This window comes from Podarcis tiliguerta (genome assembly GCF_965153285.1).
Source record: "Podarcis tiliguerta genome assembly, chromosome: 2".
Classification (NCBI taxonomy): Eukaryota; Metazoa; Chordata; class Lepidosauria; order Squamata; family Lacertidae; genus Podarcis; species Podarcis tiliguerta.
In genome coordinates, this window is record NC_139535.1 from 11,251,413 (window position 1) to 11,274,784 (window position 23,372).

Here is a 23,372-nt window from a genome sequence, read left to right on the forward strand (position 1 = left end):
GAGTCTCAAAGCGGCTAACATTCTCCTTTCCCTTCCTCCCCCACAACAAACACTCTGTGAGGTGAGTGGGGCTGAGAGACTTCAGAGAAGTGTGACTGGCCCAAGGTCACTCAGCAGCTGCATGTGGAGGAGCAGAGACGCGAACCCGGTTCACCAGATTATGAGTCCTCCGCTCTTAACCACTACAAGTGGCCCAAGAAGAATAACAACAACAACTGGGATCCTGGGCTTCGCGTCTTCCATTTTCCAAACACATTTCTTTCCTCCTTTTTTCCCCTTTCTTTTTTAAAGGATTAAGATTGGTAAAGAGACAGAGACACTTGCCAGAAATGAGATAACGCGGGCAGGTGTTAACTGATTTGTCCTCTTATGATCATGTTAATGAGGCAGTTTGGAAGAGGAACACACACAAAGACGGAGCAGCTTGTTCCTCCACCAAACTTGCCCAATCCAATTCCTGAGCGCAGACAGAGGCCTGGCCTTTCCCTGTGAGTCCCAGCTCAGGATTTATGGCCAGATGCAAGAGAGAGAGAGAGAGAGAGAGAGAGAGAGAGAGAGAAAGAAAGAAAGAAAGAAAGAAAGAAAGAAAGAAAAGAGTTGGGGACCAAAGCTTCTGCGCTTAAGTTACGTTCACAACTGCCACTGAGGGCTCCAGAGACGGTAGAGGCCTGAGATCTTGGGAACAGAGCAAACCATCGCAAAAAGCAGCCTTACCCCAGCGTAAAGTCATGGGCTGGGTAGACGCAGAGGAATGATGGGAGGAACAAGCTGAGAAACCACCAGGGGCGGGAAAGCACAGAGCCCGGGGAGAGGTGGTGGGACAACGATGAGTGGTCAGAGGGAGAAGACTGGGAGGTGGTGGTGTCTGAAGCTGGGGAGGTACCAGGGCATAGTGAGTGGGGGGAGTCGGTGGCAGAAAGAATTCCAGAATCAGAAGCAGGAGAGGAGGTCAAGAGGCAGAGGTGAGTCTCCCCCTCCTGCTGCGACAAGCTCTCCTCCCCTCTGGTTTCCCAGGACCAAGAGAGGCATGAAAAGAGCAGAGGAGATGTTGGCTGCAGGTAAGCGCAGTCTCCGATTGCAGGGGGGAAACCCTGGAGAGGCGGTAACTTTTAGACGGCTGCGGGGAGACCTTCAGCCTCAGCAACTGATTCATGGGGCCAGACCTACTGAGAATGAGCTGCTATGCTCTTCATTAGTCTGGGAAGACCGCCTTTTTTCTAATAAAGAGTTAACTCCAGTGTGGACGGTGCGTCTCGGCCTTAGACACCTCGTGACCTCCTGATGCTTTGAACCACATCTTCTGCCAAAAACATCTGGAGGGTACGCAGCTGGGGGGAGCCTAGGTAGACAAATCTGAACACTAATTTTTTATTTGTGGGCTGTTTCTTGATAAACAAACTAAAATTTCTCAAGGAGCTTTCGGAGAAGCAGAGATTCAAAAGGGGCATCTGTAAGAAAGGCGGAAAGAGGGCAGTCTGGGATTCCCTAGCTGTGATTCTTGAATTCCAGGGGGTGGACTCGATGACTCTTGCAGACCCTTCCACCGCCAAAATTCTATAATTCTTTCACTCACGGGAAGAGTAGAACAGAGGACACATTAATGGGCCGACTCCAAGAAAGCCATTACATGAGTAGAAAGACTTCCTCTCGTGCAAAAGGAAAGATCCCTTCCTTTTCCTCACCTCACCAATCTGGAGATTTGTTAGAAGGCTGTGGCAGCCCCTAAATTTGCAGCCTTCTGGCATTCCCACCGCACAGCCGTATGCTGAAGACACGTCCCGAACCCCAGCCTTTGGCTGTTAAGGCATTGCGGGTTGCATCAAACGCTGCGCCAGCCCTGTCTGCGCAACGTATATAAATAATAATAATAATTTATTATTTGTATCCCACCCATCTGGCTGGGTTTCCCCAGCCACTCTGGGCGGCTTCCACAAAGACCAAAAATACAGTAATATGTCATACATTAAAGACTTCCCTGAACAGGGCTGCCTTAAGATGTCTTCTGAATGTCAGGTAGTTGTTTATCTCTTTGACATCTGATGGGAGGGCGTTCCACAGGGTGGGTGCCACTACCAAGAAGGCCCTCTGCCTGGTTCCCTGTAGCTTCTCGCAATGAGGGAACCGCCAGAAGGCCCTCGGCGCTGGACCTCAGCGTCCGGGCAGAACAATGGGGGGTGGAGACGCTCCTTCAGGTATACTGACAAAACGTAACTTTTGTCTCCTCCTCTTTCCATGCCCAACCAAGTGCAGATCTTGAGGGCACACAAGGGAGGGCGGTTCTTGCCGCTTTACAGCAGATTGTTAACACGTGTCTGTCAGGGAACGGAAGGCAATGCACTCTGCCCATAGCTGTCAACCGTCCCTTATTTGGCAGGAAACTCCCTTATCTCAGGGCCGTGTCCCGCTGCTGTCCCTTATTGATGATGTCATTTAAATTTCCCGGGTTTCATGCTCGGGAGGGAAGCAGCTGCTCGGGGTCCTCCGCCGCGAGAGAGAGCGCACGCACGAGCTGCCGTGTCTCCATCTCTCCCTTTTCCCCCTCAGGGGCACGTCGTGAGGAGACGGGTGGTGGTGGGTGGGCAGACAGCCCCTCTCTTGCGAGACATCCGCCGCATTGCCAGGGGAAGCCGGAGGCGGCGGCAGTGGCGGTGGCTGAGGAGGCAACCTGAGGGAAGAGGAAGAGGAGGGGATGGGGAGGGACGCAGAAGGGCGGCGCTTCAGCGGCACCGCAACCGCCTCATACCGGGCTCACAGGCGGCGTGGGCGAGAGTCTCTCTCCCTCCCTCCCTCTCTCTCTCTCGGGCAGGGAAGGGCCGATGGAACTCCTCACCCCAGGATGACTGCAGCCCCGACGTGCTGCTCAGCATACCCTCCAACCTGTGCAGCATCTTAATGTAGTGATTTCCCCCTCTGCATCCCTTTCATAACTCTATTTTTATAAATCATTTGTCCATCCATAGTTCAAATTTTTACTACAAGTTTTCTGTCAATCCCACCAATGTATGTAACTCTTTATGATAGCTTTTCAACTAAATTATAAACTTTCCCCATTCTTTATTAAAGAGGTCCTCTTCCTGGTTTCTAATTCTGCCTGTAAGCTTTGCCAGCTCGACGTCGTTCATCAGTTTTGTCTGCCACTCTTCTTTGGTGGGAGTTGTAGACCCTTAGGATCATCTAGTCCAACCCCCTGCAAAACACAGTCAGTGGCAGCCAAAGCAGCATGGCTCCATCAGTGCCGGATCCATGTATAAGTTAAGCAAAATCCCTTATTTTGGCTGCTGGTCCCTTATTTTCGAGGCTGCTGGTCCCTTATTTTCAAATCTGTAAGTTGACAGCTATGACTCTGCCTAGTCACATAAGTTTAGAAGAAAGAAAGAAAAACACAAGAAAACACAAGGGCACAAAGAGGTTGCAGCTCGGTGGGAGAGCATTCGCTTTGTGTGCCAAAGCCCCAGGTTTAGAGACCTTTGTCTGAAACCCCTGAATAACCTCTATCAGTCAGGACTGACAGTTCTGAACTAGGTCGGCACAGTACAAGGCAGCGTCCTTGTGTCCAAGCTTAACAAGGTCTTTGATGACAGTGGAAAAGCCCCAGCAGGCCAGATCCGAGGCTCGCCATACAAACACATGAACAGCCTGCCCCCAAGCAACGCATGCACTGCACTCTAGAAATAAATATATTAATTTTCAATTACAATAATCCAATAATAGCCTCATTATAACAATGCCAAATTATAATACAATTACAGTGGTACCTCGGGTTAAGTACTTATTTCGTTCTGGAGATCTGTTCTTAACCTGAAACTGTTCTTAACCTGAAGCACCACTTTAGCTGATGGGGCCTCCCGCTGCCGCTGTGCGATTTCTGTTCTCATCCTGAAGCAAAGTTCTTAACCCGAGGTACTATTTCTGGGTTAGCGGAGTCTGTAACCTGAAGCATGTGTAACTTGAAGTGTATGTAACCTGAAGTGTATGTAACCTGAAGCATATGTAACCCGAGGTACCACTGTACTGATACAGCGGAACCTTGATTCTTGAACGCCTTGGTATTCGAACATTTTGGCTCCCAAACGCCGAAAACCTGGAAGTAAATGTTCCAGTTTCTGAACATTTTTTGGAAGCCGAACGTCGGGTGCCCGCTATTGATTCCGGGGCGCCTGTGCCAATCAGAAGCTGCCCCTTGGTTTTCGAACACTTCAGAAGTCAAACGGACTTCTAGAATGGATTATGTTCGAGAACCAAGGTACCACTGTACCAATCATTCAGATGCCAAATTATGTAATTTAGATGGCCTTCTAAGTGCTAGAATTGATGGTCTGATTTACTGCATTCCTAATATTAATTTCAATTGCACTCCAATCAAACTGACAATCCCTTACACAACAACTGCAATATGAACGACTTCCATTCGTATTGACACATTAAATGATTTCTTAATCTACAGGTGCAGCATTCAAACTATATTCTTGCTTTATCTGTGTGTGGCAATTATTCGATCCATGGTGTTTCTTTCTGTCCTCGTAAATTATTATGTCTATCTTTTCCAATCATGCCTTGGGCAGAACTAACATTCCACTGTGATTTTAGAGGTTCTCCATTGCTCCATTCCCATGCTTCATTGTTTTGCAACTGCATAGATCACACCGTGCCAATAACTAACCTGTTTTCGCCCTTTACCTCTCCGCCTTGGACGGATCTGCGAACTTGCCAAGGAGTTGATAAGGTTCATTACTGAGTTATTTGAAGTTCGACAGATCACTCTCCTGCACTCTAGAATTCAGATCTTTAGTTAAACTGCTCTGGTTTCGAGTGCCCCGATGTTCCAGCACGCTAACTAGCCCCCAATTAAACGAATGACAAGCAAGTTTACAAGCTGAATTCACGAGGCCACCTGAATGAAAGAAACTTAGGGAACCTGCTCAGCATCCCAGGTCCAATCCTGCAATCCTCATCCAACCCAATGCAATGCAGGAAAAAAGCAACTGTTTCCAACAACCCCATTGCCAGTTTCTATGCAGGCCGCAAATGAGGATGCAACCAGGGCCAGGATTGAAACGCAAGCTCCTAGTCTCTAATAACAGGTGGGTTTACAAGGCTGAGTAAACAAACAAACAAACAAACAGTCTCTGCCCCCGGGGCTCCTGGCTCCCAGATCCCCTGGCACATTTGTCCAAGCAGGATTTTACACAAGGGGGGAGCGGGGGGGGGGGAGAGCGTGAAAGCACGCTTTGTGGACTTGCCAAAAAACGGCAGGCCAGCGCTCGCCAGCTGGGGCATCGAGGGAGCAGTTCCGATTCACATGCACGTAAACACAGGATTCCTCAGAGCACAGACATGCATGGCGCAATAATGGTGCTCGCACTCCCTTTCCCCAGACAGGGACCTCAGGTGGCCGGCCTTACGTAAACCTCTCAAGGAGCCAATCCCGTTCCTTGCAAACCTCCGGCTCAAAAATAAAAATGCGCAAGGACACCCACACAGCATCCTGGTGCTCATGCAACCATATCCCAGGGCAGCAGGTCGCCGGAAAAAACCACAGGAAACAAACTGGTCAAAGCTCAGGCATTTAATGCAGTTTTTTAAGAACAGAGCAGCCCCGAGAGCTCCAGGTATAGAGCAGTATATAGATTCAATAGACAACAACTACAACCACTTCCCTTCTGCTCTACCTGCCTCAGTGGTACTGAAAAAAATATTTATAAAGAAACCAGAGGCCTTTCTTCTTGGAATAACTGGTCTGGAATTTCCCAAGAAAGATGTTAAATTATTTTTGTATGCCACAACTGCTGCTCGAATTTTGCTAGCTAAGAAGTGGAAAATGCAAGAAGTACTAACCGTCGAAGAATGGCGGATGAAGATGGTGGAGTTTTCGGAGCTAGCCGACCTGACCGGAAGAGTCGGCGACCAGAAGGAGGAGGAGTACCAGGAAGAATGGACGAAATTTAATGATTATTTAGTTAAATACGTTAAGTTAAATAAATTGGAAAAAGCTTGCAAGTATTAGATTGGCCTAGGATTTATAGAAAAGTTAAGTGACGAATTAATATGTTTAATGCTGAATGGGTATGATAGAAGGATGTTAAGAGATTAAGTTAAGTTTGCAAGAACTCTGTTTGGAAAACTGTTAAAAGGATATGCATCGAAATTCAACCATGGGGAAGCGAAGAAGTCGCTTAACAATGTCAATAAGATTAATTTTAATAAGGTTATGATTTATGTAATTTTGTGAAATTATGATTTATATAATTTTGTGAAAACCAATAAAAAATTTTGAAAAGAAAAAAAAAGATAATGAAAAAAATAGCAACCCAAGACTCTTAATAACTTTGCCTCCCAGGATGGTTGTGAGCGAGGGGGGTGCCCAGCACCAAGAGCGTTGAATAGGATTTTGGGTGCTAATGACAGTCATCTTAACCATTGCTAGCGGCAAATAATTGCCAATAGCAGCAGCAATAATAATATGACCTAAATTGGAGATTTCTCTGCTGAACAGTTTCCAGATCTGGGATTTCTGCACACACACTGACATACAAGCTACGGGACAAGGATAACTGTGACTTTAAAGACGAATGGGAACCCTTTACAAAGTATTTGAAGACGCAACAAAGCAAACTGGACTCCTTGGCTGGTTTTGAATAAACTTTCACTAACTTTTTATTGATAATAATCAGCTAAATAGTTTGAGGATCTATGCAACTGTGTAACATGCAGAAAACAGCATTTTTAGAGAAATCAAAGACTGGAACTGAGGGAAGTCGGGGGGTGGGCTCTGCGGGGGGAGGGAGGGGGAGGGAAGAAAAATGGGGGGGGAATAAAGATGATATGTTTCTGGATAATGTTTTGTTTTAATTTTGAATAAAAAAGTTATTAAAAAAAAAAAAAGAACCGACCTCCGGAACAAATTAAGTTATTAACCCGAGGTACCACTGTACTTTGCAGGATTAACATAAACCAGAAAGAGAGAGGTCCCTGCCAGATTCTCCACACACTTGATAGTGGAAAGAAAACAAGAGACGGGAAGGCAAACGAGGTAATAGAGAGACAGAAGCTGGATGACACAAATGAGATCATGGGGTTAAATTCAAACATTAGCCTTGTATTTCTTTGTTGCTTGCTAGAAAAAATTCTCACAGCTGCTAACAAAACTTAAAACACACCAGAAAGATTAAAAAAGCTTAGAAACACAGAATTGTAAAGTTGGAAGGGACCCCAAAGGCCATCAACCAGAGGTTTATCGGCAACATTGCAGAACATATTTGACTTCTCAGCCGCTTGCAATGCCGGAATCAGAACAGAAACATCCCTGACAGATGGCTATCCAACCGCCGCTTAAAAATCTCCAAGGAAGGGGAGTCCACTGCTTTCCAAGGGGGTTCTTTCCACTTGACTAAAAGTGCTCATCCTGCAATAACATAAAGAGGACAAGTGCCCTGATATATATGGCAACCACGCTGCAAGACCCTAATTAAGAGCCATATGCCTGAAGAAGAATGTCATTGCCTAGCACCTAAAAGCAGATAATGGAGATAATTTAAGATCCAGGGCAGTGGATTCTCTCATCCCCTAGTGCAGGCATAGGCAAACTCGGCCCTCCAGATGTTTTTGAGATTCCCACCATCCCTGACCACTGGTCCTGTTAGCTAGGGATGATGGGAGTTGTAGTCCCAAAAACATCTGGAGGGCCGAGTTTGCCTACGCCTGCCCTAGTGGAAGGACTCCTGGGATAACTCAATAGAGCACAAGAATTTTAATCTCAGCGTTGTGATGCCTTCCTCCAGGAAACTATAAGCTTGTCAGGGGCATTGCACGTCACCCAAGCTTTTCATTTTATTTCCTTACAGTAATTATGACAAAAAACCACACTCATGTAACAAGACAGTGCTTTAAACTAATAAATAAAACACAGCAACCAGCAGCAGCAATATAACTTAAAACTGCAGAGCAAATAATACTTTAGGACACAAATGCCTAGAGATGTGAAAACATCCTTAACCATTTATTTACAAAATGCTTTTGCAGTGGGGAGCATTTTAAAAGGGCAGTACATTTTTTAAAACATGCAATGAAATCCACATTGCCACCCTACCACAATTCAAAATATGACTAGAAGTTCACAGAACAAAGCAGCTCAAGAAACCATTTTCCACATAGTACAAGGCAAAAAAAGTTTGTTTTTTTTAGACTGCGCACCACTTTCCAAAAATCATTAAGTGTTTTACAACATATCTTAAATCACAACGCTCAAGTACAACAAAAAACCCCAGAAAAAGTCTACATTATAGACCGCAAGGGACAGCTAAACAGGGCATCCTCTTAAATTATAAATAAAAAATCAACTCAAACAAAATTCAGTAAAAACCACACATTTTAAAATAGCATAACTGAGCAAAAAATAAAAATAAACGCACTCTTCCTAACCCATCATATCATTAAACAAGGCAATCTGATTAAATCCCCAGCCCTAGATGCAATGATAAACAAAACTTGAAACTGAAACTAAAACTGCTCTCTGATTCGTATGTGACCCTTCCCCGAAAAAAAAACAATAGGCATCTGACCACCTGCGTTCACTATTAAAGAGTAATTTCTATTTTTCACTTTTCTTCCAAAGAGTCCAGAGTTTCTTCCCTCTTCCCATTTCATCCTCACAACAACACTGCGAGGCTGCTCAGGTAGTGAGATAGGTCGGCCAAGAAGCTTTGCAGCCATTCCTGGTCCAACATCCTACCTAACCCATGGATGGGGAACTGGAGTGGCCCTACAGTCTGCTGCTGGACTACAACTCCCATCATCCCTGACCATTGGCCAAACGGGCTTGGGCTGATGGGAGCTGGGGTTTTACAACATCTGGAGGGCTCCCATCCCTGTTCTAGCCACATCATAGCAGCTCTCCTTAAGAAAACCTTCCCCAAGTTGTATTGGACTACAACTCCCATCAGCCACAGCCAGCTATTGATGGAAGGTGCAGGACTAAAGAGTTTTAATGAAATTAATTTATATTTACAAAAAAAGCCATGCATGGGTGTTGGCTCACACAGCAAGTGAAAATCACTCCCCAAGATTTTGTTTACGATTGCAGTTTTAAAAAGTGGGAGGGAAAATAATTTTAAGCAAACAGAAAAGCAAAAATCAATTGCCAGCTGACAATGAACGTAAGAACATTCCATCAATCCTGCTTGAAATGTAGGCCTTAATATAGGCAGCCCAAACAGGCGTCTAAGCGAAACTGGGGGTTGTTAAGTCGCATGTTCTAATGTAAGAAAGGACGAGTCAAAGTAGAACAATTAAAACCACAGAGACGTTCTTGGCCTCCGTACAAGCCTAACCCTGTTCTGCTTAGGCTGCAAACTTCTCCGCCGCCCCCCACTTCTCGCCAAAGGAGAAAAGCAGCCTTGTAGTCTGGCAACAAGGAATTGTGTGCAGGCAAGTAAGTGGGCTGGAGGGAGATGGTGGGGAAAGGGTTAAGCTCTCTGTCCTTCTCCCAGCACAGGAACCCAGTGGATCATAAGGCTAGTCCAAAGGGATATTTGTTTTGTTTTGCAGGATGAATACTTATGGGTGCATGGAGTGGATGAAGCATGCCTTTATTCCATCTCCCGGTTCCCAAAAATCTTTTCAATATATATATGGTCTCAGCCAGAAGCATCATAGCCAGACACTGGAGAGACCTGTCAGGAGTAAGCATGGACCAATGGTACCAAATAGTATGGGAAACAGCCCTACTAGAAAAATTAACTAATAAACTGAAACTGACACGGGGACAAACAGAAGAAGACGCCTTCACCCCGGTATGGCTCCCCTTTATCACATACACAGCCCAACAGGACGAGGACAATAATCCACCAACAGCATACAAATCAATATGGCTAACCTGATCCAAAACACCCACCCACCTCACTCACACACGAAAACAAAGATCACCACAGCCAATCACAAGCAAACAACCACACCCTAGGCCAACCCCAACCTCTCTCACCACCAAAGGAACACAAGTGAACAACACAAGCAATGCTGACACCAAACTCTACATACATCAAACATAATAGAAACACCGCCACCTGACCCCACCCCCATCCATCTCTCTCCATCCCCCCTTTCTTTTTTCTTTCTTTTTTCTTCTCCCCCTAATGCCTCAACAAATGAAATGGATTTGTAAAAATGTTACATGGAAAAAAAAAATACGAGGCATTACACTTACTTCTGTAAAACAAGAAAATCCTTAATAAAATATCAAGATGGTAATATATATATATAGTCCTCAAAGAGAGGACATATCAGCTATTAATGATATTAACTCAACACACTTCAGCTGCAGGGAGCTTTCTCCAGGGGCTTATCTCTCTTGTTTCTTTGAAAGCTGCTCAAGGACCATCCAGTTTTAAGAGACCTTACAGGGCAAGATATAAGCCGCTGAAGGAGGGTCACTTGAGCCAAAATACACTGGGCTAATGTATAAAACAAATATTCATCCTTTCCAGCATCTCTGCGATCATAGAATCATAGAACTGTAGAGTTTGAAGCGACCACAAGGATCATATGGTCCAAGAGCTTCAAGCCATGTTTTTCCCTTTTTAAAAGAAAAAGAAAAAAAGCATTTTGATACCACTGTCCCTAGCTGAAGATAGTTCCAAAATATGCTCAGGTTGCAGCTAACTTCCTGGGAAAGGCAGGTTCTGCTCTCAGCCAAATTTTAAATCAGTGGTTTCTGAACTTTTTCCAACCACCACCTCCTCGGTTCTATAAACGTGCCCCCGGTGCCCCCTACCCTAATAAAAAGCATTATTCAGAATTGTAGTTTGCACAGCCCCCTATGGAAGATAACAACACATCAAGTTCAAAACAGCAGCAATTATTTGCATTTATTCAAAATCCAACCGGAACTGTTTAGTTTAATTAATTCAACAAAATGGATGAACTTGACCCGGCGAAGCCAGCTTTTTTTTGAGTCAGATAGTCATTTGGTCTCCCTTTGCCTCCCGGGGGGGGGGGGGGCGAGGCACCACCCACAACTGGTTCAAATGGGCTGCCTGCCAGTCGATACTGGAATAAAGGATGCTCAGATCTTAGGGACAAAGTATTCCTCGCTGCCACCTCCATAAGAGCACACCTGTGTGCACACTACGTCAATCATCCTGGAACAAAAGCTCATAAAAAAGCACACTATTGCACTTACCACTACAGATGTGGGTTTGCATCCAGCCCCTTGAATGATGATGCCATCTCAACCCCGCAATGGCCAGTCTTAGGAGCAAGGGATAAATGAGCAATCTGTGACAACAGCGCTTGGAAGGAAGCCTCAGAGAGAGGCTCTCTCTATTTCTCTCTCCTCCCTAGCAAAAATGACCCTCAGAAATTAAGGCTTGCTTGAGCAGAAGGATCTACTGAAAGAAGAATGTCAGGGGGTGTGTAGTAGAACAATCTCCTTTCAGCCATCTTAACTGCATTACAGCCACTGACAACAGTTTTGAGAGCTAACCAACGCATAGGGAAACTGAACTTTTAATTATCTTCCACACACACCCTTAAAAGGTAAAGGGACCCCTGACCATTAGGTCCAGTCGTGGCCGACTCTGGGGTTGTGGCGCTCATCTCGCTTTATTGGCTGAGGGAGCCTGCGTACAGCTTCCGGGTCATGTGGCCAGCATGACTAAGCCACTTCTGGCGAACCAGAGCAGCGCACGGAAACGCCGTTTACCTTCCCACCGGAGCGGTACCTATTTATCTACTTGCACTTTGACGTGCTTTCGAACTGCTAGGTTGGCAGGTGCTGGGACCAAGCAACGGGAGCTCACCCCGTCGCGGGGATTCGGACCGTCGACCTTCTGATCAGCAAGTCCTAGGCTCTGTGGCTTAACCCCCAGCGCCACCCACGTCCCTACACACACCCTTACAGTACAGCATATTGCCAAATCCTTTGGCAAAACAAGATAGCGCTGTGACTAGCCCTGTGAAATATTCCAGTTATGCCCACCGCAGGCTTCCTGGCCCTTATCTGAAGAAGGCTTCTGTGTGACTCAGAAGCTTGCTATCCCGTCAAAGGCACCTGCCAAACTAAGAAGGTAATTTGAGCCCTTTGGAATGTTTGCCTCAACTACCCTAAATTTCTTGTCTGGAAGCCTGGATATTGTAAAACAGGAAGTTATCTTCACTGCGGCACAGGACAGTTGTCAAAGGACACTGGTTCTCTTCAACCAATCCCAAAGGAGTAGAAAAAGCCACTCTGCTACAAAATCTACACTCCTGTCTTGGCTAAGACGTGTCCACAGAATGGAAGATGGCAGGATCCCCCAGGGATGCGCTCTGCGGGGAGCTGGCCTGAGGCACCCGGTCCACTGGCAGACCAACTCTGCGATACTAAGATGTCTGGAAAAGTGACCCAAAGGCTGGCGACATCAACCCTGCCATGTGGGAATCCCTTGCAGACGACAGACCATGCATCCATAGCAGCGACCAGAGGAATGACGCCTGGGAGGAGCGCAGAGAGAAGAAATGGCATGGTGCATTTGTAACAGCAAAACCGGACGCCTTCACCTGCCCCGGCTGCAACAAAACATGTCTCTCCCGTATCAGTCTCTACAGCCACAGCAGGCGCTGTAACTCTCCAACAGTTTCGACTTCGCCCCCGAAGGCGCATTCTTCCATTGTCTCCCGAGACAGATGGATGCCAAATAGTTATCATAATTTGAAAGGCTTCTCTTTCCAGGTTAGGAGCTGATGCCATTTGCCTTATGGCAAGTCAGGCCATTGTTCCTATCTAGCTCTGCATTTTCTACCCTGGCTCTCTGGGCTTTTGGGGACAGTCCTGGAGACTGAACCTGGGACCTTCTACATGCAAAGCAGCTGTCCTGCTACGGGCCTACGGCCTTCCCCGTTTCCTCTTCTGACCCAATGCTTTATAACCCCCAAAAAGCCTTTCCCACCACCCTGTACAAAGACACTCACTTCCCATTCAATGCACAAAGACCTCTATCAGGAACAGTGTTAGAAACTCAGATATATAAGCTAGGCGCCAAACAGCCCCTTAAACCGGTTGCCACAATAGAATGTCCATATTCCAGGGGTTGGACTAGATGACCCTCGGGTCCCTTCCAACGACATTGCTTGGCTGTAGCTTGCTCTGACAACAATTCACTTGTCCCAGTGTGCAAGGAAGAGAAACACACACGGCGAAAATGAAAATGGTATTAACCATGGACTAAGGCAGGGATTCTAAACTGTGGCCTGTGAGCTTCACTTGGTTGGCCTGATGTGACGGAGGACTAAGATGCCCAGCAAGGTGCCCATGATTTGTGCCACAGCGCAGGAGCAAAAGGCATGCATCTTTTGCTGTGCAAAAAATCAGGTTGCCCGATAGAGATGCCCCATGCCAACCTGGCGCCTAGAAATCTCCACACCATCGCTACTGGGTTTGCTCAGCATGGAGATGGCGTTAGACAAGGCCAAAGGGGTTCCCGGTCAATTATCCCACAGAACAATGGTGTCAAAAATCTCGATAAGATTAGATTCCTGTGGATTAGATTAGATTCCTGCGGATTAGATTAATTAGATTAGATTAGATTAGATTCCTGAGGTTGAATCCTGACAAGACAGATGTACTGTTTTTGGGGGACAGGAGGCGGGCATGTGTGGAGGATTCCCTGGTCCTGAATGGGGTAACTGTGCCCCTGAAGGACCAGGTGTGCAGCCTGGGAGTCATTCTGGACTCACAGTTGTCCATGGAGGCACAGGTCAATTCTGTGTCCAGGGCGGCTGTCTACCAGCTCCATCTGGTATGCAGGATGAGACCCTACCTGCCCGCAGACTGTCTCGCCAGAGTGCTACATGCTCTAGTTATCTCTAGCTTGGACTACTGCAATGCACTCTATGTGGGGCTACCTTTGAAGGTAACCCGGAAACTACAACTAATCCAGAATGCGGCAGCCTGACTGGTGACTGGGAGCGGCCGCCGAGACCACATAATACCATCTTGAAAGATCTACACTGGCTCCCAGTACATTTCCGAGCACAATTCAAAGTGCTGGTGTTGACCTTTAAAGCCCTAAACAGCCTCGGTCCTGTATACCTGAAGGAGCGTCTCCACCCCCACCGTTCAGCCTGGACACTGAGGTCCACGCAGAGGGCCTTCTGGCAGTTCCCTCGCTGTGAGAAGCCAAGTTACAGGGAACCAGGCAGAGGGCCTTCTTGGTAGTGGCGCCCGCCCTGTGGAAGGCCCTCCCACCAGATGTCAAGGAAATAAAAAACTATCTGACTTTTAGAAGACATCTGAAGGCAGCCCTGTTTAGGGAAGCTTTTAATGTTTAATGGATTATTGTATTTTAATACTCTGTTGAAAGCCGCCCAGAGTGGCTGGGGAAACCCAGCCAGTTGGGCAGGTAATAAAAAATAAATTATTATTATTACTGCAGGGAGTTGGACTAGATGACCCTTGGGGTACCCTTCCAACTCTACAGTTCTATGAACCATACTCTGGTTGTCGACAATCAAGCCTTCAGTGTTATGGGCCCAGTCTTGTGGACGGCTCTTCCAACGGAGATGTTCAAAAGTTTGCTGAAAACTTTGCCACCAGGCAGACCATAGAAATATCCTACCACTTTAAGAAGTCACGGCTTCCCCCAGGGAATCCTGGGAAGTGTAGTTAATGAAGGGTGTCAGGCATTGTTAAGATATGTGCTGCTCTTCCCCTCAGAGAGCTACCATATCCCAAGCTTCCTCTGAAGAGGAATTCTTCAACCCCCATCATCTCCACCCCCATAGTTCAGCCCGGACACTGAGGTCCAGCTCAGAGGGCCTTCTGGCAGTTCCCTCACTGTGAGAAGCCAAGTTACAGGGAACCAAGCAGAGGGCCTTCTCGGTAGTGGCGCCCTCCCTGTGGAATGCCCTCCCACCAGATGTCAAAGAGAACAGCAGCTACCAGACTTTTAAAAGACATCTGAAGGCAGCCCTGTTTAGGGAAGCTTTGAATGTTTGATGCATTACTGTATTTTAATATTTTGTTGGAAGCCACCCAGAGTAGCTGGGGAAGCCCAGCCAGATGGGCAGGGTATAAATAATAAATTATATTATTATTGTTGTTGTTGTTGTTGTTGTTGTTGTTGTTGTTGTTATTATTATTAACCTCTCTGGCAACCGTGGCTCTGGAACAAAGATCTCCTAATAATCTTCAGCACTCTCTACAAACTGCATCTCCCAGAAAATTATTTGGGTAAATTGGTATTGTAAGTGCTTTAATTCCGTGCTGCGAATGTGCATTAAGTAGAACTTAGCGGGGACCCACCCCAAAATCCTGAACATTGGCCATACTGGCTGGAGCTGGTGGAAGTTGAGTCCCACCACCTAAATTCCCCGGGGAGATATTGCAAGGGTTACTGAAATAATGGTACGAGAAGCACTCTGAAGAGTCAAAAAAGCAGTATGTAGACAGCTGAGTACTGTGACCACTTTCTCCCCACCTTTGCAGTACAGCCAATCTAAACTGATTCCTCCTTGCACCCCCCCAAAAAAAATCTGCAGAAAGTACCCTAACAGAGATGGCACAAGGTTGTGCAAACAGACCTTTCATTCCAGAATCCCACTTCCAAGACATGGAAACCCCAGAAGGCCTCACCAATTCAGTTTTCAGTTTTCAAATACTCCTTGTGGGAGGCCCAGATCCAGGAAGCCCTGGATTCAAGTCCTTCGTCCAGCCATGGCGTGTGTCACCCGTTTCACCACTGGCTCAAATGGGGTTAATAAAGGCCTCCCACTCTGGGCTGCTGCAGGAATGTGATAAAAAGATTATCATCATCATTGTATATTTATACCCCACCTTTTCCCCCAACAGGGACTCAAGGCGGCTTACAGATAAAACAAAAACAGCTAAAAACATGGGGGGGGGGGAGGACGACAATTATAAAAAAAACCCAAATTAAACTTTAATAGAATTAAAACTCTCTCTGTAGTTTAAAGGACCTACTAAAAATATAGATAATTACAATAAAAACGGCATGGCACCAGCCCTTTCCTTAAAATCAGTCGGTTCCCAAAAGCCTGTTGGAATAAGGTTTTCACCTGCCAGTGGAAGACCAACAAGGAGGGAGCCAGTCTGGCTTTTCTAGGAAAGGAGTTCCATAGTCTGGGAGCCACCACCGAGAAGGCCCTTTCCCGCATGCCCACCAAGCAGGGCTGTGAGGGTGGTGGGACCCAGAGAAGGGCAGCCCCCGAAGATGTTGGAACCTGGGCTGGGTCATATGAGGAAACACAGTCTTTCAAAAAGCTTGGACCCAGGCGGTGCTGGGCTTTCTAGGCCATAGCCAGCACTCTGCATTGAACCCGGAAATATTATTAATATTATTATTCGTGGTAGCTATTGGAGCTGTTGTCGTCCGCTCCATGTAACCAGCCCTGGCCGACAATCTGGCTGCCGCTTTTTGAGGCAGCTGGGAGTTTCTGAGCACTTTTCAAAGGCAGCACTACGTAGAGCAAGTTGCTGTAATCCAAACGGGAAGTAACTAAGGCGTGTGTCACCGTGGCCCAATCAGAACAGTGATAAAAACCTTTTGAAGGCTGCTGCTCTTAATCCTCAGAATGGCACCATCATCAGAACAGGGGAGGGAAAACAAGACAGAAGCTGCTAAAGCAAAAAAAAAAAAAATTAGGCTGCATAAACACCATGCATTTAAAGAACATGGCTTGCCCCAAAGAATTCTGGGAACTGCAATTCACCCCTCACCGAACGATGGAACTACAGTCCCCATTATTCCTTTTTTGTGGGGGGAAGGAGTTTAAATGGACGATGTGGATGCAGTCTAATGAGGCCTTATAATAAAGCTGAACCCAGAGCAAGCCTGCGTGCCCAGCTCCGCCTGGCCTCAAGCCCTTTCCACACACAACCTGTTATAAGGGGGGTGGGGTGGGGAGATGGCAGCCACACTCCCACTCCCAGCAGCCCTGGCCAGCATGACCAATGGTCAGGGCTGAGGGGAGCTGTGGCCCAGCAATGTTTGGAAGACCAGACCCTCCCTGCCCCTGCTTGAGCGTTCCTCTGGCCTGGTGCCTTGCAAACTACCACACCCCTCACCCCTGACCATTGGTCATGCTGGCTGGGAGGAGAAGGCCAACAAGCATCTGGCTGGGGGCAGCCGGCCTTGCATCGCACCACGTTTCCCGTGCCCCCTTCCCAGACTATATATTCAGTATATTACGCCTCCCGCTTCCAGAAGCACCCCATCGCTTGCGCCGTATCATAGCCATGTGCTCTTCCAAATTCCGTGAAACCCTTCCGCTAGGCCCCTCGCCCTCCTCCCAAGACACATATCAAGTTATATCTTCCCGTTCCCTCCCCACTGCGCTGCCCCTCTCGCAACCAGCTGCCCCATCTCGTTATACTTCCCCCCTCCAAAATAAATAAAATAACAAATCACAACTCCTTGGAAACCCCCTCCTGGTACCCATCCCAAACCTCTATTTCTCCCCAGCACAAAATACCCCCCCAAAAGTAGTCTCCCTCAAAAAGCCACCCCCATATTGTAGACCCCATTGCCGGCACCCCAAACCTACACACACACAGGCTCTTACTGTCCAGGCCAGGGCCCTGCCCCCCAAGTTATACCCCCCCAGCTGCTCACCACCACAAGCAGTCCCTATAACTCCACAGCAGCCCTTCAATTGCCCCCCCCCAAAAAAAACGCACTTTGCAATTACCATTATTATCCCCAATTGCTACTCGCCCATCACCGGCGGCTCCCAGGGCGGGTTACAACAATCCCCCCCCCCCAACGAGGTTAAAAGGCTTCTGAGTTCCCAGCTTACCTCCACCGTTGCGAAACATCCTCCCCAAATTCAGCTTCCTTGGCCCCTCCCACCCCAACCCCTTAAAACTCTCTCTCCCCGCCCCCGCCCCACTGACCAAGACACCCAAGGCGATTTATACCTCGCGTCGCAGAGGAGGACCCTTTCCCAGCCCCATAGCACACCCCCACCCCAAACACACACCCCTCCTAGGGTGGCTTGTAGCGGGACGACTCCCTCCCTCTCTCCCACCCACCCACCCCGCTCTGCGGCTGCACCCCAGCCCCCCACCCCAGCTGCCCATCACCCCCTTACCTGGCTGCGCGGGGCCTCCCCCTTCGCGGGGGAGTAGGGAGGCGGGGGGGGGGCTCCTGAAGGCCCCTGCCCGGCTACCCCCCGCGCCCCCAGGGCCAGGCCATGGTGGTGGAGGAGGAGATGGAGCTGCTGCAGCTACAGCTGCTGCTGCTGCTGCTTCAGGGATGCGCTGCAAAAAGGAGGAAAAGTGGGATGGGGGGGTCTTGTTGGAAGAAGAGGAAGGTGGGGGGGAGGAATCGGATGCTCGAGCCCGGCTGCCTGCTGGTAGCTCTACCGGCGCGGGCCACTTCCTCAGGGCTGGAGTCAGTGTGGGGCGGGGGGGGGCGCCAGAAAGGCAGGAAGTGGGGGGCAGCTGATGGGCAGCCCCGGCCGCCAATGGCAGCAGCTCCTTCCTCTCTTGCTCCCCCCCCACACTCTCTCTCCCTCTCCCCCTCCCCACCCCGTGACCACTCTGCTCCCTCTCCGCCCCCCCCCCCCCGTCTCTCTCTTGCTTCCTCTACTGCTGGTGCTTCTCGCGCATTCTCGCGGCTCGCCACCCCTCCTCTTCCTCCCGCCGGCCTCCCACCCGGGGCTCCCATTCATTCATCCCCTCGCTTCATTCATTCCTGCCAGCCATCGCCCCCCTCCCCCGAGCGTTCTTTTTCCTTCTCCGCGGGGGAAAAGGAATAGAGATAAGGGAGCGTTTGTCTCCTCTCCGTTAGCTTTCGGAGTGGGTGATGTCTACTCGGAAGGAGGAAAGTCGGTTTTGGATGTGATGCCTAACAGGGCCCTATGCATTTTTTTGGGGGGGGGGGAGTGCGTAGGGTTGGGGATGTAAACTGAATAATTTTAGGGGGAGGTTTATCTGCACATTCGCCGCTCGCCGTATGTACAAACGAACATGTTTGTTTCAACATACATGACGTATAAATGAATAAGTTTATAACCCTCCCTTCACCAACAGCAGGTCCCATAGCAGGTTACTACAGTTACAAATTAAAAACAGATATATGTATGTGTATATATGTGTGTGTGTGTATTTATGTACGGTGTGTGTGTGTGTGTGTGTGTGTGTGTATATATATATATATATATACACACACAGTGGTACCTCAGGTTACATGCGCTTCAGGTTACAGACTCCGCTAACGCAGAAATAGTACCTTCAGGTTAAGAACTTTGCTTCAGGATGAGAACAGAAATCGTGCCCTGGTGGCGTGGTGGCAGCAGGAGGCCCCATTAGCTAAAGTGGTGCTTCAGGTTAAGAACAGTTTCAGGTTAAGAACAGACCTCTGGAACGAATTAAGGTCTTTACCCAAGGTACCACTGTATATGTATATATATATGTGTGTGTGTGTGTGCGCACGTGTGTGTATGAATTCTGTATCTTTACTCATTGAAGCAACCTTAGTGTCACATGAAAAGTGTTGTGAAAAAGCTTTAATAAAGTATTCTGTTTATTTTTAAAAACCATGCAAAATAAAAGGTAACCCTTTTGAGTTCACTAGGGCTTACTCTCAGGTAAGTGTCTTTTATGGGCATAGGTCCCATGCATGTTTACTCTGGAGTAAGCCTCATGGGGCGGTGGACTAGCAATGTAGACCTGTACATATGCCTTGTATTTGTAGGATTGCTTCCAAGCAGCGTGATCCTATACTTGTGTACTCATAAGCAACCCCAGGCTTTTTCTTCAGCAGGGCTTACTCTCTAGTACAGCCGTCACCTGCCTGAGCCCTCTGAACTGCCTATGCATCTTCCATTTAAAAGCACCTGGCCGGTGGTCTTAATGTGGGTCTCTGGTTGGCCACACTGAGAAATGGATACTGGACCAAATAGGCCTTTGGCCTGAACCAGCAGAGTTCTTACATTCTTATAGCATGTCCCCTGCTCCCCAAAGAATCCTGGGAATTGTAGTGTACCCCTCACAACTGCAATTCCCAGCACCCTTAACAAACTACGATTTCCAGCATTCCTTGTGGGGGATGGAAAATGTGCTTTCAGTTTATGCAGCCCAAGCTGGGCTTACCTTGGGCCCAGCAGCAACGGCTAGAGATGATGGGAGTTGCAGTCCAACAACATCTGGAGGGCACCACGTTGGCTAACGCTGCGCTAGCGAAAGTGTGCTTAGGTTTGTGACGAAAAGTGCGTTGAAAGGTTGCAGAGGGAATCCTCTGAGTGACACCTGCAGACAGGCTGGCAGTGCAACTCCATTGCGCGCTTACTCAAAGGAACACACTCCCAAGTAAGTATGCCTGCAACTGGAGCCTGAATTATTCTATATTTTTATGACTATCCAACATATGATAAATGTTGACATTTCACATTTATATGCTAACAATCCCAGATGGATTTTTTGAATGTTCACACACACATCATAATACCTTATTTAAATCCATGTACAGCAAGTGCAATCATGGCATATTCTTCCTCAGTTTCTCTGTCTCCATTTCCCCTTCCTCTACTGCAGATGTGGGGAGCCTTGCACTCCCTAAATAGTGGCAGACTTCCATATTTATTCACACTTTCCAAACAAACATTGCTGGATTCTGGCAGTCGCATCCACAACCTGGTTCCTATGCAGTGTTAGGTATGTCAAAATCTATTCCAATCAATAAAAAGTATGCAGCCAAGGAGTTGGCTGGTTCCCTCAAATCAATGTGTGAAATTCAGCTACACACACATACACACATCCTGTTTTATGACCTTCATTGGCCCCTTGATGTTTCTAGCGCCCAACATTGCAGTAAAAGACGCCATGACTGGCAGAATTTCAGGGTGAGTGGAGGAGAAACTACACGTCACACAGGAGACCATTGGATCACCTTACGTCAAAACATGCATAAGCAGCCAGCCTCAGAGAGGGGACAATTTGGATGGGGATATTAAGTGTCTGGAGAATAAGGGCTTGGCCCTTTCCCCTAGTGCTGTTTTTCCAACCAAATTCCACCCTCCACCCAGCTGCTGCTAGCCCAGGTTGGGGTGTGGGTAAAGACAGGTATCTATATTGTAGCTGTTCTGTTTTTTTCCACAGTCACCTGTCCCAAAGAAGGCCAAATGTCAGCTTCAGAGGGTGACTGTGACTGGGCGAAATAACGGGGGAAAGAGTTAAAAACTCTTCCCCAGGGAAGTCAGGAGATTCAAGCTATGGATCTCCCATGCCATGTTTAATCTGGCCCTCAACAGGCCAAGGATGGGGGGACATGTGGCTCTCCAGATGTGTTTGGGCTCCAACTCTCATCAGCCCCAGCCAACGGGGCTAGTAGCCTGGGATTATGGGAGCTGTAGTTCAGCAACACCTGGAGGGCCACAGGTCTCCCATCCCTGGTGCAGACTCTGGTGCCCTCCAGATGTTTTGGTCTACAAATCCCACCATCCCTGACCGTCGGCTATGTTGGCTGGACCTGAGGAGAGTTGAGGTCCAATAGCATCTGGAAGATCCAGGCTGGGGGGGTCTGCTGTAGACACAATGATGCCCTCCCTTCAGTCATGTCCCTTGCATGCCTCCTTTTTCCTGATCTCATGCTCTGTAAAATTTCTCTGGAGTCCTATCTCAGATAACTTCCTAGCTTCAATTCCCTTCCTGCATTGAGCTTTCCCGACAGCTGCCCACCCTTCCTCAAGGTTCCTCTTTCTCACCCCATTCCCTTCTCTGCATCCTTCTTTTCACCACCTTGTCCCTGAGTTTCCTGCATCTCGGGACTGTTTGACTGGGCTTTTCCCCAAATAATAACGCAAGAGGATCCCTGGTGGATCAAACCAAAGGCCCATCTAGTACAGCATCCTGTTCTCACAGTGGCAAAAATATATGCACCTGGGAAGCCTGAAAGTTGGACATGAACACAAGCCTCTCCCCACCTGTGATTCCCAGCAACTGATGTTCAAAGATGTACTGCCTCCAATTCTGGAAGCAGAACAGACCTCTGCCAGACTCCGTGTGAAGCTCCTAGCCCAACTGACAATTGTCCATTCCCTTCCAGAAGTTGGATGGCAAATTGTTTCGTTCCCCGAGAAATCAGAACCATTCCTGGCCACCAAGCCAGCCAGCATCAGAAGCTTCACTTTCACCGATATAGACAGGAGGAAGAAACTAATATTCTAGCCTAGTTCTATGTCCAGAATTGTAAGGTGCGTACACCACTTCTGATGTACATAACACATCTTGCATCTACCCAAAATTTGCTGGAGCCACTGTGGAAGAGGGGGAAACAAACCCCCACTGTATTATTTTTCAGTCTGTACAGTGCAATCTTTTACATGTCTATTCAGAAATAAGCCCAGCTGAACTCCCAGGTAAGTATGTAGAACTGTATAGCAAGTGCTCTCAATAAGTTGCTGAACTCCAGCTCCCACCTTTCCTGGCTGTTTGTGCTGACAGAGTCTGATGGGGGTTAGAGTCCAACAACACCAGGAAGGCACCAAATTGGCAAACCCTGATATATTGCATCGCAGCCACAATCTGCTTTAAAAATGAGTGCTGGCATTCCCAATCCAGTGCCCTTCAGACATTTTAAACCACAATTCCCATCAGTTCCAGCCAACATGTCGGGAATGATGGGAGTTGTAGTCCAAAATTGTCTGGCAGGGGAAAACCAGGTTGAAGAAGGCTGAGGCACTGTCTTGCTTGTGCTGCCCAGAATGAGAGAGACACCCCCATGTGCCTAGAAAGAACAGCAGCAGAGTTTCCTTTGCTCCCATGACCCTGAGATTAAGAGTCTCATGCTCTACCATCTGGGGCTGCTGTGACATTGGCAGCAATTGTGATGGCTGTGGGTTGCCATGGCGCAGGAAGGGATGATTCTCAGTCTTAATAACCCAATCCTAAGACTGGCGGCAAATCCAGAACTTACTTCCTAGTAAGTCTGTTCGCAGGGTGGCTGTAAATTGTCGCATTAATCCCAGGAGCTCTGGCTGAGTGCAGATATGCATTTGTAGATGGCTAGATTTGTGGTGACTCTGGCTTAGCCTGTTGAGTTGGATGGGTAACATCAGTTGCTGGGGTAATGGGAAGTGTGTGTTGTCATGACAATGGGGGTAGCAGCAAGGGAAGTTTGTGATTAGTGTACGGCTTATTGTGGTAACAACAGAATCCTTGGAATGGTTTGGTTGATACCCAAAACCAAAACTGTGGTTTAAATGGGGCAGGTAAAATTACCAACATGGACCACAGTGGCACTGATGGATAGCAGGTTGCCATGCCAACAGCATCACTGGCAAGCAGGTGTCTGGTTGCTATGGTAACACCTCACTTTCTGCAGTTAAACCTGGTTGAGGAGTAGTTGACTTATCCAGGTAATCACTGTCTGCTATAGTGA

General features: G+C 47.8%; 1 protein-coding gene across 4 annotated transcripts in view; it reads right to left on the minus strand.

The window, feature by feature from the left end:
* The window catches only part of AGPAT1 (1-acylglycerol-3-phosphate O-acyltransferase 1), a 42,759-nt gene extending 19,761 nt beyond the window's left edge, over positions 1–22,998 (minus strand). Inside the window, exon 1 of one of the 4 annotated variants that reach the window (XM_083426591.1) lies at positions 22,908–22,998. In XM_083426591.1, the coding sequence (XP_083282717.1) occupies positions 22,908–22,986 (79 nt within the window). In that variant the 5' untranslated portion in view covers positions 22,987–22,998. Of the gene's footprint in view, positions 1–17,679; positions 17,814–18,081; positions 18,455–22,907 lie in introns of those variants that run through there. The other 3 variants (XM_083426595.1, XM_083426592.1, XM_083426594.1) reach the window with 3 other exon arrangements.
* Between the last annotated feature and the right edge of the window lie 374 nt (positions 22,999–23,372).